General features: G+C 52.9%; 1 protein-coding gene across 1 annotated transcript in view; it reads left to right on the top strand.

The window, feature by feature from the left end:
• LOC102734098 (protoheme IX farnesyltransferase, mitochondrial-like) overlaps positions 1 to 11,649 on the top strand; it is a 42,256-nt gene extending 30,607 nt beyond the window's left edge. The window contains exon 5 of the mRNA XM_081806000.1: positions 9,763 to 11,649. Coding sequence (XP_081662126.1) covers positions 9,763 to 10,169 — 407 coding nt within the window. The 3' untranslated portion in view covers positions 10,170 to 11,649. The remainder of the gene's footprint in view (positions 1 to 9,762) is intronic.
• The last annotated feature ends 2,852 nt before the right edge of the window (positions 11,650 to 14,501 follow it).

Below are 14,501 nucleotides of genomic sequence, written 5' to 3'. Positions count from 1 at the left end.
AAAAAAAAAAATTAAAAAAAAGAATCACCTGGCAGGCTTGCTAAAACCCAGGTTCCTGGGCCTGAGAACTTGCATTTCTAGCAAGCTTGCCAGGTGATGCCAATGCCCCTGGTCCAGGGACCACTTTAAGAACCACCAGCCTGAAAAGACAGAACGGGAGAGAGCTCTGGCTGTCAGGATATCTTGGAAATACCTCAGGATTTGGGCAGAGGGAGTGGGTAGATGGCATGATTTGAGACGCACACACCCACAGAGGTTAGGTCTCTCCTCTGGGTTCTTATCTCAGGGGACATGCTTGCTTTGAAAGCGAGCGCCCTGCTGAGCAGAAAAGTGGCCCCACACGTTTCCCTTCTGTGGCATCTCCAAATCGTTTTGTCTTTGACCCTCGGAAGAGTGATCACTTTGGAGAAGCATATGAATAGAAAAGTCTTTGGAGTACTCCACTGAACCGCAGTGATAGGAAGGAAGAGAGGAGGGTGGAGGAGAGGCAGGGAGACCACCCACTCAGATCATCAGCCTGCTTCCTGGTGCAGGTATCAGTGAGGACCTCCTGTGTGCTGGGCACTGAGGAATTCGGACTTGATTGAAAGGCACTAAAGACCCCTTGGCGGTTTAAGCAGGAGAGCAGCTGGGCCCGGAGTTGGGGTTTTATCTAACAGTGGGCCGTAAGTGGGTTCTCTGTGGTGTTGGAAAGCAGTACTTTGCTGGGCCCTCCTTGGTCCTCCCAAGCCTGTGTGCCTTCTGTCTCCTCCTGCCCCCTCTCCAGTAGGCCTCTACCTGTCCTAGGCCTGGCCTCCACCCTCCTGCCTTCCCTAGTCACATTTCACCCCTCAAGTATTTAGTGAAGCATCCATCAGCTCCTCCTTTCCAAGAGCACCTTGTGAACGCCCGTGAACCTCCAGGTGGGCGTGTATGCGGGGTGTGTGTGTGAAAGGGGGCCGACTCCACTGAGTGCCGTCCATGCCTTTGGTCCCTCAGTCACCCTGACCATGGGAACCTCCATAAAGGCCCCTTCCTGGGCCCGGAAGGTGGTCGGCAAGATTGGAGAGGAACAGCTCGAGGTGGATGGGCGATGGAAAACCCTACAGCCTCCAGACCTATCTAGTTGAGAAGAAAGATAAAAAACAAGTGGCCCTAGAAAACGATTTGCATCCCAGACGGCTTGTGGAGTAAGGAAATGTTAATGTTCCAAAGTACTTTTCCCCCTTCTCAGCGTCTAGATCATTTTGTGGTTTCTGTGGTGGCTACAAGGCCAATTAAGACCTCCAGAGGGTCTGAGCCCTGAAGAGAGAGATTATGCTGCCTTCCGTCCTCCAGTCAAGACCGAAAACCTAAAATAAGCATAAGGACATCCCATGGGGTTCTGATCCCCCCCCCCATAACTACTTTGTTGTTTCTTCACCAGACAGTGAAAAAGCCTTTCTTTTTTTTTTTTTTTTAAGACTTATTTATTTGAGAGAGAGAGCACAACCAGGGGGAGGGGCTGAGGCAGAGGGAGAAGCAGGCTCCCCGCTGAGCAGGCAGCCCAGTGCGGGGCTCGATCCCAGGACGCTGGGATCATGACCCGAGCCGAAGGCAGATGCTTAACCCACTGAGCCACCCAGGCTCCTTTCTCATTGTTCTAGCTGCCCCCCTGGGCAGCGTGGGTGCAGAGCGAGTGTGCCTGCCCCGCCCCATAGGTACCCCAACACTTGGAGAGGGAGGCCGGATTTGGGTGGGAGGGGAGCCAAGCGGATCACCGGATAGAAACCGGGAAAGCCAAACCAATGTGAGTTCTTGAGATCTGCTCTTTCGCCGCTGATGCTCTTCGAGCTGGAAAGCGCTAGCTTTGCACAAACAGCGCGCGGTGGGGTTTTTGTCCCCAGCGGGGCTGTGTTGTCACACGCTGGGCCCTAGCTCAGAAAGCCCCGTTTGCAGCCAGTCGGCCATAAAGGTAATCGCCATAATGGGACTGTACCTGTGTCCATTTCCCTCCGAGACGCGGGGTTAGGCCTTTTCTCCCACCTGCCTAATTACTTTGCCTTCTTTTTTAAGCTGAACCGCTATTAGCAGAAAACATTAAAAATGCTTACCAGCAAAAATAAAAAACCCAGGAAGGCCAACCAGGAGGGCTGCTTTCTGGCCCCCGGTGTGGCCAGGACAACAGGGGGAGAAGTGACCTGCACGGACCCGGGGAAGGGGTCGCTTTGGGGCGGGGGCGCCGCAGATAAAGTGCAGGGAGCAGACAGCCCAGCTCCCAGCGGGCCTGGAGCCACACGCATTAGGCTTCTCAACAGTGTTTACCTCCAGGGACGACTTCGTTTATCTTGGAGGCTTCGGGGTAAAGTACTTCCCCTCCTCCCTGCCAAAGCCACCTCTCTCAATCTCTCTCCCTCCACCGCCCCCATGGCTTTAAAAAGGCTCTGATTCTATTTGGTCATTTTCCCCCAATCTGACCCAATCCCAGGTTTTGGGAGTTTGTGGAATGGGCCAGGGTGACCGGCTTGTAGAGTTGATGTGTAAATTGCCTTGGGTTTGTAATTCAAATGTTGTTGTGTGGTAAACATTAATTATGTCAGCCAACATTCAGTTACAAATGAGGACTCAGCCGTGGGCCCTTATCGGGAAGTGACATTTGGCAGATGGATGGTTTTAGTAACAAAAAAAGAGAAGGAGTTTTTTTTTTTTTAGCCTCAGCTGGTAAACTACAAAATGTTAAATACTGTTTCACTATATTTACCTCCTTTATTCCAGAATGAGAAGAGAGAATAGAACAGAGGGAATGTTCCATTCACTCGCTCATTCAACAAATATTTATCGAGGTCTTCCTAAGTACCTGGCTCTGTTGAACCCAAGCACTTTCAAAGAGTTCCTTAAGAACACTGGTTCAGTTTGAAATGAAAGTGAGTGTCTGTGTTCATTTTGTGTGAGATTTGTTTTCCCTAACTAGCCTCAGAGGGTCGCATTAATTAAGACAAATGACATTTTTAAAGACAGGGTGAACAAGGAACATTTTCATGGGAATATTAGCAAACCAAACAATATTAGAGCCCTATGCTCTTCGTAGACAAAACCCACAAAAGGCTGAGAAAGAATGTACTAGAAGTATGTGGCTAGACCCAAGACTGGGTATAATTGGAGGCCACCTTTGGTACGACTAAGGAAGTGCGCTCCGCAAAGTTGACCAGTTGATCAGGGCTTTTAGGGAGCCCGGCCGGTGCCTTCCTGAGGGAAATGATAATGCCAGGTAGACACGGTGCCTGGCCCCAGATGCACGTTTAGTCAATACTGTTCAGGGAACAGATTAGTATTGGGATAAGAAAGACGGAAATGCCCTCAGATGTGAGCTGGGGGAGTACAGAACATTGGGATTTCTTTTTTTTTTTTTTTAAGATTTTATTTATTTATTTGAGAGAGAGAATGAGATAGAGCATGAGAGGGGGAAGTGTCAGAGGGAGAAGCAGACTCCCTGCTGAGCAGGGAGCCCGATGCGGGACTCGATCCCGGGACTCCAGGATCATGACCTGAGCCGAAGGCAGTTGCTTAAACAACTGAGCCACCCAGGCACCCCAAACATTGGGATTTCTTAGAGAACCTGCAGATGCCCCAAACTAAACTTCCCTGTAGGGAAATGATTAAAAAAAGAAGAAGAGCTCTGTGCTTCCTTCGGATAGAAGCCTCAGGTGACTCTGTGGGGACAGGTGACTCTGCAGGGGACGGGGACGGTGGGTGGTGCGCAATACAGTGAGGGAGGGAGGGAGCCTGTTGCTGCTCACTGGGCCTCTTCGTCATTCCTGAGTCACTTCCAGAGAATTCTCCCAGGGCAAGCTGTCACTACCTACTCCGGTCCCTATTTTCAGAGGACCCGCAGTCTTGCCTTTTGTCAGTGCGCAGTTGATCAACTGGCCCCCACACCCTCTTCCCTTTATGCCCAGCGCCATCGAAGTCTATTACACAGTGGAAGCCGACCTGTTTCACAAGCTCCTTTGTGTTCACCCTCAAAGGGAAAGCTTTGGAATCTGTGACCATGAAGCTTTGGGTTTGGCTCTGCTCCCCAGCCAGCCCCCAGTTAACATAACCATGTACCCCTGAGAGCACAAATACAACCAGCCTGGGAACAGACCAGCTACCAAGGGCCACATTTAGAGGGAGCCCATTGTACAGGGGAGGGCAGACCTCCCCAGCCCCGCACCGAGGTTCACTGGAGCTGTTTCTTTGTCTTTTCCAAGGCCATGGGTGGGCAGTGAATGACAATGAATGGGTTTGGGGTCGAGGCGGGAAGGGGTTGAATGTGAGCCCACCAGGCAGCAGAAGAAGCAAGCTGAAACCACTGAACCCCGTTTCAAAAGGAATTTTGTTTTCAGAGAGCACACACAGGGACTCAGAGCTCCAACTTGAAGATGTCTGTCTACATCCTCTTGGGAAACCATGTGGTTGGCAATTGCCTCTGGTTGGTTTGCCAACAAAATGATGGATGGACGCTGTGGACAGGTGTTTCTCAACCCAAGCAGAGGCGGCAGTGGTTGAGGTTCCCCCCCCACCCCACCCCTCGGTCCGTATGGTGTAAAAATGATTGATAGATGTTTTGAGAGGGTTTAAAAACGCATGTATTTGCACAGGGCCGCTAGGAAGACATCGGTTAGCCTTGCCCCACCTAGCCTTACACATCACTTACACACACCTCTCTAAGGCTGACTTAGGTCTTCCTCCTCTGTTTCCCCCACACTCTATCCACCTAAGGTGATCTTCAGAGGCCGTCCTCCCGTTTTGTGTTGTCTCCCTCCCTGGCCAGACTCCAGCTGAGGGCATTGAGAACACACTGCACCTATCGTCACATCGTGGGTCTCAGAAGATAGGCCCAGGAACAGCAGACTGCTCGGGGGTGGGGGCGGGAGGGTGGGGGAGGCTGAGCGCAGCAGGCCTTTGAGTCAGTAAACTGAGTGCTCTGTGTTTACCCCACAAGGAAGGTGGGTTCCACCACAGCCCCCGGATTAATCCAAGGCTTCCTGTTCCGGTTCACCTTATCTTGATGAAGAGAGCAATTTGTTTTACATCTTTTGTACGAGCAAGTAGAACCGTGTGGGGGTGGTGGTTTTCTGATTACAATCCATTAAGGCTAAGCTGTGATTTCTAAAGCTCTTTCATTTGTGACATGAGCCAAACCCACACCCAATTTCCTCTCGCATAGAAAGCAGCATGCTACTCTTATGAAAATGATTTTTTTAATTATGTTATTTTAAGCAGAAGCATAACCGAAAATGCATATTGAGCAAAACAGAATACTCCAGTTGGCACACAAAAAAGCGGGCTTTTGAGAAAGGCGAGCAAGAGCCCACATTGGGGCCTGGATCATTTTAACCGTTTCCAGCCTGGTTTCCCGGCCGACTTTGCTTTTCCTCAGCTTTTTAAACACAACGGCAGAAGAGCTACTGGGCCCTGGCTTACCCGATTCCCCTCCCCCGGTTCTAAGTCTGCTCTTGCCAAGACACGTCTCAGCCTTGTCCACCCCGCCCCCCATGCCCCGGTTGTCATCCCTGAGGCCCATAATCTGTTCAGACCCTTCGGGTGTGAGGCCGGTCCCAAACAGTGAGCGGTTGCTCCCCGTTATCTCATGCTCAAGACCTCAAAAGTGCCCCAAGGCCCCGAGAATCTAACAGCGCCCCCTCTTTACTGGTCCTTTATGATCTCCTTTCCCATCAGCACACAAAGGAGAAGTCCAACCTTCTTCTGTCCTTTCCCCCTTTCCACAGTACTCACTGTGGAGACAGAGACTGTTTGTGCCTAATGGAAACAAACTTTTTTTAAAGGTCCCAGGACCCCCGATAAACCAGCAAATGCAGTTTCTCCTTCCAGCAAGCCCCGTCTCTACCCAGCAACATGGACATTTGAATGGGCGCCCAGCAGTCCGCTGTTACCAGTCGATGTGGGAGCATTATCCTTCTATTTTTTATTTTTTTATTTTTTTATTTTTGGGGGGGGCAACATCCTCCTAAAAGAAGGTGCTGGTATATGTGAATATCCCTGGGTGGGCCCGTTAAGGAATCTTTCCATCTGTAAGGGGAGAGTGATGTCACCCACTGGAAGGTGGTTGTGAGCATGAGTGTACATATAATACCTGCACCCAAGGACTGGCATGTGACTGCCACAAGGCATTTAACTGGGATGTCTTGCAGGCACCTCAAACTCAAAATAGCCCCAAATAGAGCTCTTTGTGCCTCCACCGTGAACACACTCACCTGTGTGTGTCCCCCGTGTTCCCCACCTGAGTACGAGGATCGGTGCCTGCCACCCCCATGACACCTGATCCAGCCTATAGATGCCCGCGTGGCCCAGTGGTGAGCTTTCCACTTAGTTGGGGCATGGTGCCAGCCTTTGAGAAGGCCTTCCCTGAGCCGTGAGCCTCCAGCCACCCCATCGTGTGGCCCTGTTCTGACTGTAAACAGCACTCATCACTGTCACAAGTGCTCCTGTCTGTCTCTCCCTCCAGACCTGCAGCAGGGCCTGGTCTTGCTCCCCACCACCCGTTAGCATCTGGAATGGCACCTGGCACACGGCAGACGCCCTCCATCTATTCACCAAGGGAATGGAGTCCACGAACAGTGGCTGCTTCCATTATTACCACGAAAATTGGAGTTATGTTTTACATGAACTAAAATATATACGTATCAGGTTATTTATAGACTGGGTTAAAATGGATTGGAGGGATTTGGCAGCAACCCTACCGAAACAGGGACGCACGCATCGAGTCTTGGTTATTTTGTAATCTTGGAAGGCTGTAAAGGAATCGACAGACTTACGGAACCCACGAGACCCCATCACTGGATCGGAAATCTGGCCCAGTCCTCCGAGTCTGAGCCCACACGAGTTCTCCTTGTTATGCCACAACCGTCTGATGCAATGAATTCAGAAATGGGCGCGTGTCTGCCCCGAACAATATGGGTAAAAGTCTCCACTCTGTCTGGGAGGGGACGAGAAAGCCTTCCCCCATTGTAGCTGCACAGGCCATGCTGTCGAGGAATACAGATCAGAGATTAAAAGAGAGGCTCGGTCCCTCTGATCCTCCTCGGCGTGGGCACCACAGGGCCCCTGCAGGACCTTGGAAGCCCCAGCTTGGTTTTCTGCACGATTCTGAATTATTTAAACTGCCTTCTCGCCTGCTGAGTTCTGTTTTCGCAATAGTGCACCCCCCCCCCCAACCTTCTCTGAACATTCCCACAGACAAGGGGCTTAAAAGATGCTCATTACCTGCAATAGGACCGTGGTTACAGATTTTCAACCTCTGTGCTGGCCGGTGCTGGCCAGGGTAGATGACACAGTGGGTTAGTGAGCCCTCAGGTCCCCGACCGGGGACCCCCAGGAGGCACTTGGGTGTCAGGAGCAAGGCATAGAGGCAGAGCATCCCAGAAGAGGGAGGAAGGGGGAGGGGAGGCAGAATCCTAGTAGTTGGCCCTGTCGGTTCACAAATCAGTACTGGAAAACAGCAACCTCGGGTGGCTTTTAGTAAAGCCTTTCTTTGTACACGTGGGTTCCCGCCGATGCGTGTGAGGGACCCTCTACTGTGGTGGCATCGAGCACTTTCTATATTCTACTCCAGAGATGCAGAGGAAAATGAATGTTCCCTTCAGGAATTTGCATTCAAGCAGAAAACACAGGAGCACGTAATGATGGGACACCGGGGTTTACCCAGTGGTAGACGCAGGTCTGAGTAGCTTCCAGACACACATCCTGGCTCAGACCCCTCTTCACGATTCCCTGGTTGCCATCTGGATGTCCCAAAGGCATGTCAGGCTGAACACACTCAAGGTCACACTCATGCGCTGTCCTCCCTGTCTCCCCTATTTGTCATCTCAAGGAATGGCATCTCCACGGGGCCCCTCTTGATACCTCCCTCTCCCTCCCCTCCTTATTTCACACTCACTCCCTGTCATGTGGCCTCCAGAAGGCCTCTCAGGTCCGTCCTCTTTCCACCCCACTGTCATCACCTTGATCCCAGCCCTTGTCGCCTCTCATCTCGGCCTCTGGTCGGGCCTCCCCTACCTGCTCGGGGCCCCTCCAGTGTATTCTTTCACAGATTGGTCAAGTGACACCACTGCCCTTTCCTCACGCCCCACCCCCCAACACGCACGTGTGTCCATGTGCATACACTCACACAGCCTTAAACACGTCACCATCTCTCCATGGCTCCCTGTTGTATTTAGGATCAAACCAGGACTTACTTAGCACAGTGTGCAGACTTGGGGACCCCACCCACTCCTCCAGCCACACTCGCTTCCTTTTTTGATTTTGATACATTTTTTTAAAATTATGATTCAGGCCAGCTGACCTTTTTTTCTTTCGATTGACAGTTCTATGAATCCTAACACATGTTCTCATCTCCTTTTAATACCCTGACTACACTGTGCATCTTCCTGCCCCTTCATGACGACCTCTCCCTCTGCCAGCCCCCAGGAGACCAGGTCACTCATCCCGCAGAGCTCAGCTCCGACGTCCCTTCCTCAGAGACGGCTCCTCTGCCCGCCTCAACTGGGTCTTGTTCTGTGTCCTCATGGCACGAACTTTTCCTGCACAGCTGCTGAGTGGTGATGTAGATTCGCTAGTGTGGCTCTTGATCTAATGCCCCGGTGGTGAACCCCCACCCCCACCCCAGGAGGGGCACGTGTGGATTTGTGCTCGCCATCCTACCCCCAGTGCCCGGTACAGTGCTTGCCACTTAGTAGTAGGTGCTGAGCAAACACTTCCATGCATGAGTAAATGGGCAGGGAGGTGCTCAGCAAACACTTCGTGCATGAGTAAATGGGCAAGGCGTCGCCTGCATGGGAATGAGCAGCCCTGCAGTCAGGACTTGGGGGTGGTGGCTTAATGTGGTAGGGGAGCTGGTCTCCACATCAGACAGGCTTGTTCTGAATCCCTCCTTTACCTCTTTTTGTAGAATTTAACATCCTCTGAGCTGTGTTGGCTCACTTAATGAGCATAAAACCCAACAGCCTGTGGGCAGGATTAAATGAGCTAAACTGCATGAAAGTCTCTTAGTAGGTACTCCAGAGTGGTAGCCTGCATCCCGCCCTCGTGGGTGAGGGGAGGCCCTGCGCCAGAGGGGCTAAATGCTGCTCGAGATCCTAATACGTCGTCCTCGAAAACCTGCAAGGCCACAGACAAGTTCTCGTTCTGCTCAGGGACCATGTCCCCTTATGCCGCTCCATTTACTGAACACATGCTGTTTTGGTACCTCCTGCTTGCCCTGTGGTGCAGGCTCTGTGGAATGTGCCGGACCCCTGCCCTGGAAGCGCTGGGAGTCCACCGCGAAACAGGATGCTGAGCGTGGGCCCTGAGCTACCTTCAGTACGGCCTTGGGAGCAGGGAGCTGCCCGCCACCCTGGGGAAGGACCTTGTCCAGGAGGCCAGGCCGGCTTGGGACATGGCCCTGCGCCTCCCCCCAAGCGCCTCGCTCGCAAGTGGAGCCGAAGCCCGCCCACGGAGGTCCCCCCGGCCGGTGCAGGGGCTTCTGGGGTTGTCACCATGCGGTGCGCACCGCGTGGACGGGAGCCCCAGGTGCTCAGTGTCCTGGGGAGGGGGGAGGTGGTGAGAAAGCTGGCGGGTCCTGGAGGCTCGTCTCCGGTGCCAGGCTGACGCGGACAAGCAGAGGCGAGAACAGAGACTGGCAGGGGATCTGGGAGCCGCGGGAGATGCGGAGGGAGCACCGCGGGGCCGGAAAGGATGCTTCTGTGCCTCTCTGACCACAGCCTCTCTCTGCTCTCCCCCTTTTCCCCCGCAACCTGCATGCAGGAGCCTTTCTCCTGGGAGGGATCCTCTACTCGTGGCAGTTCCCCCACTTCAACGCCCTGAGCTGGGGCCTCCGCGAAGACTACTCCCGCGGCGGCTACTGCATGATGTCGGTCACGCACCCGGCCCTGTGCCGGCGCGTCGCCCTGCGCCACTGCCTGGCCTTGATCGGACTGGCGGCGGCGGCGCCCGTCCTCCAGGTCACCACGTGGACCTTCCCCGTCATCTCCCTCCCCATCAACCTGTACATTTCCTACCTCGGCTTCCGGTTCTACACGGACGCGGACCGGAAGAGCTCCCGGAAGCTGTTCTTCTGCAGCCTGTGGCACCTGCCCTTGCTTCTGCTGCTCATGCTCACCTGCAAGCGGCCCCCGGCTGCGGGCGGTGCGGGGGGAGAGCCTCGGACTTGAAATCCCCGGGGGCGCGTGGGGGGAAAAAAACAAAACCAAAAAACACGTACAGGGAGACGCACATTGTTTGTTTGTTTTTTTCCCCTTTGCGGTGAGACAATATTTTGGTAATTCTGGAGCTCCAGAATGGGAAATTGCTGGGTTTTAGTACAAGATCGTAAAATGATTTGGTGCTCAGTGATCGCCCGACGATTTTTTTTTTTTTTTGAATGATAACGTCCAAAACGCTCCCCAAATAAGAAATAGGTTGGCTCAGGTGATGAATACAGAGAGAATCTTTTTCTCTTGAGGAGTCTTTATATATTTCTTCCTCCAACACCTCTGTTGTTTTTCTTCTTCCTCCTGTGGATGTACAAGTGTACCTCTTCCTTTTCTGGCCACACACACGCACACACACACTCCCCACCTGGCCAGACGCAGGGAGCACTGGGACTCTGTCTGTGGTCCTGTCCTCAGGTCCCTGGAGGGCCACGTCGGAGGCCATGCGCACTGGCCGCCCTCCCTGTGAATGAGCCAGGGGCCCCGGCTCCAGCTTTTTCTCACATATATTCTCAGCCACATATTCCCCCAAACAATAATAGAATACCAAGGATGCACTGCTGCCCGACTTTCGAAGGGAGAATTCCAAACGGTTGCCTAGGGGATCTCGAGCAGGACTGCCAGCCCCCGGCCCACCCCCATTACGTATCCGCATTTCAACAACTCCAAGGAATCAAAGGCATCTTTATAGTTCACTTGAAATACAGGAGGTGTCTGGAGCGTTTCCTTCTGGAAGGGTGGCGCTAGACTTCACACCCGCGGTCCATCTGCCTCTGACCCGTTACTGTCCCCCTCCGGCCCCTGCTGCCCACCAGGCAGGGAAAGCCCAAAAAAGGTGAGCCGGTCTAACCAGCCACATAGCTCACATTCTTGTCCCTTTGGTGAAAAACACAATTCTCTCCAGGTACCCTCTGAATTCAGAAATCAGCCCCCATACATCCAATGGCTGTAAGAGCCAGAGGCTTGGGCTGGACTCCTGGTGGGGGTGCATCCGGTTCCGGGAGTTGTTCTAGTTAACCTGTAGCCAGGTGTGGCCTCAGTCACCTGTGGTTCCTTCCATCCGTCCTTCACCTACGCCACTAGTCCACTGTTGAACCCCACTTGCCGGAAGGCCTTGATGCTTAACAGGATGTTTGCATTACTCCATCTCCAGGGCACTGTACTGCCCCGTAGGAACTCATTTCGGGGAGTTTAAGCAACAATCAGACGGTCCTGCAATGTGCCTGTTCTCAGAAATTTCTAAAGCGACTGCAGACACCATCTGACCCCTGTTTCTACTTATCTGCAATATTACCTCTTGGCTGTATCCAGGTTCTTGACTGTGGGGAACATGGCATAGGAATGTCTGCAAAGAATATCGACACCTTGTTGCAGCCTTCAAATTTGTAAAATGCCTCCATTCTCTTTTCCCGCCCCAATAAACCGGTATGTAAGAACAGAAGCGTGTGCGAGGTTCTTTCTTCAATCACCTTGTATGGAGTTTGCACCAGTCCTGGCAGACTTGCTAACGCTTGACTCACTTTTATGAGCTAGCGGACGATTAGAACGCAGTCAGCATTTCTGTGTCGAGGTGGTGGAAGTGAACCCACTGGATTTTTTTATTATTATTATTTTAGTGGGAGAGAGGGAAAGAGCAGGAGGAGGGGCAGAGGGAGAGAATCCCAAGCAGACTCCCGGCCCAGCATGGAGCCCGATGTGGGGCTCGATATCAAGACCCCGAGATCATGACCTGAGCCGAAATCAAGAGTCAGATGCTTAACCGACTGAGGCACCCAGGCGCCCCCACACTTGATTTTTAATACCTGTCCACTCCAAAGAATAATAAGCTTAATGATTATTAAGAATAAGAAGGGCCATGACCCACCCACCCTCACCCTCCCTTCAGTTTGGAATCCCCCAGTCTCTCCCTTCTTCCTTCAAAACCACCACAGAAATCATCCTCAGGGCCTCCTAGGCCTGTCATTCTCCTGCTCGGAAAATACCAACGGCTTGCGTACCATCCCCACCAGGCAAATGAAGTTCGAGCTTCTCAACACTCAGACCAAGTTTTCTCTCCGGGGATCTTCGATGTGAAGCCACCTCGAGGATTTCCCGCCATGCCTCACACCTCCCTGAGGACACCCTGTTCTCAGATAAACTCCCCCCCCACCTCCCCAAACCCCTGTCCCGTAGGTCACAGTGTGGAACGTGGATTTCAAGCTCCAGTGACTGGCCCCCCACCCCGCTGCCGTCCCCCAGGCCCCAGGATGTTGCTCACTCACCCGGAGGCCTGGGGCACCTCATTTCTTCACACCTGACCTTGACCACCTTTCCTAAGGACTCCGTGCTCCTCATCAGCATTACCCAGGTGAGTGAAGCCTGTTCTTTAATGGGGTGTCTTTGGGAAGTCTTGCCTATACAACAGCTCCCTTGGGGTGTCACTTAGGACATGCACGCAATATGGCCTCATGGGACCCAAAGTTAAGTAAAAAATTTAAAAAATCTCTGTTTGCTTCCCCTGGTACTTCCCAAGCCTACCCTTCCCAAGTGCAGGACCCTCCTCCCCGGGGATCGCCTCCCACCCCGCCCCTGAATTAGTGGTCAGGAGCACAGCCTGGGACATGCTCTCTGGACTAATCAGTTTTCATCCGGGTGCTTCAGGCCACTCGGCTGCAAGCACAGGACTAGGCCCCCAGGGGCCCTGACGGGGTAGGGGCCACACGGGCGGCGGGAGGGGCTTGAGATAGGAAATGGGGTTCCACTGGGAGGCTGATTATTCTAGAACACAGCAAACAAATGAAAGGGAAAAAGGGCACGTCCGGCCACTTCATTATTACATTTTTTTTTTTAAGATTTTTATTTATTTGAGAGAGAGAGAATGAGAGAGAGAGAGAACACATGAGAGGGGATAGGGTCAGAGGACGAAGCAGACCCCCCGCCGAGCAGGGAGCCCGATGCGGGACTCGATCCCGGGACTCCAGGATCATGACCTGAGCCGAAGGCAGTCGCTTAACCAACTGAGCCACCCAGGTGCCCCATTATTACATTTTTTTAAAAGCATGCTTCTTAGCACAGTATTCCTTCCGACCCTGGGGAAACTGTACCAGCCTTCTTTAATTTCAGGAAAGCTACTCTATCAGTTATAAGGATAAAACCACATTTCACCGACGGTTCTGTCTCTGGAAGCCCGGGGAATGCTTTGCCTGTTCCCAGGATCCACTTTTGTCCTTTCAAACGTACAAACGGGCTCCATAGAAACACCTTTCGATACATGCGCTTTGAGCACCCCATTCGCCCGTTCTGGAAGAGAAAAGGCAAAACTGCCGAGAGCCGTGCTTGGCTCTGAATCTCCCTCCGCTAGTTCACCCTGGTTTCTCCCCACCCCGCCGTCATCCTCCCCTCCTATCTGCTGTACTAGGAAAACAGCGGGGACCCAGCACTTCTCTGCCAGGCGGCGATCCTGGGAGCAGAGCAAAGCTTTTCCTGCTTGCTGCCCCTGGTGTGACAGGAGGCTCACTCCTCTGTTTCTGCTGGAGCTGGGGTCCCTGAGACCCACCTCTCGCCGACTCCCTGACGCGCCCCAGGTGATAGGATACTTGTAACTGACCGCAGGAGGGTCCCTTCTAAGGACATGCTCACGTTCCAAGAGAACAGCTTGTTTGACTTGAATGGAGATCGGGATGTTGCCTTGGTTCTTCCTTTGGAATTTGAGGCCCGCTGGGGATGACCCACAAGGTTCTGCTTCTCCCGGGAGCACATTCTCTCCTTCTGGTCAAGTTAGTGGTGTCAAGCAACCAGGCGTCTAAGGCAAGAGGAAGATAAACAGGGTCCAGCCATCGGGATGGACACTTGGAAGGCTGCCTTTGGAGTCTTTCCCGTCAGCTGCAAACTGTAGGTACTTTTCTGTCCGCTAATCTGCCTAGAGTAGAAGTAAGCAGGACCAATACGCTTGCTTAGTCTTTGTTGGAAACTCAAATATATTAGTTTCCCAGCATCTTCAGGCCACAGTTTTGTAACCAAATAGAAGATGTGAAGGGATGTTCTAGATCAAAGAACCTCCGGCCCTCACTTCCTAATTCAGGTTCTGTCCCACGGTCGCTGGGCCCCACCAGGCACATCACAGAACATCCGAGAGGCGAGGCGCCTGGCGGCCTCTGACCTCCCTGAGCTTGCATTCTGATGGGCCCAGCCTGGGTCACTGCTCATAGCGACCCATCGCGGAGGCCACCGGCTGGAAAATGTCGTCTGACTCTGACCACCACCCTCCTCCTCTGCGGCCTCCGGCTTGGGTTTTCGACGTTGTTTCTGGGCTTT

The sequence above is a fragment of the Leptonychotes weddellii genome, chromosome 15 (assembly GCF_054177405.1).
Source record: "Leptonychotes weddellii isolate Sample4059 chromosome 15, ASM5417740v2, whole genome shotgun sequence".
Taxonomy (NCBI): Eukaryota; Metazoa; Chordata; class Mammalia; order Carnivora; family Phocidae; genus Leptonychotes; species Leptonychotes weddellii.
Note: the sequence above shows the minus strand (reverse complement) of the source record. Positions and strands in the feature narration are given on the sequence as shown.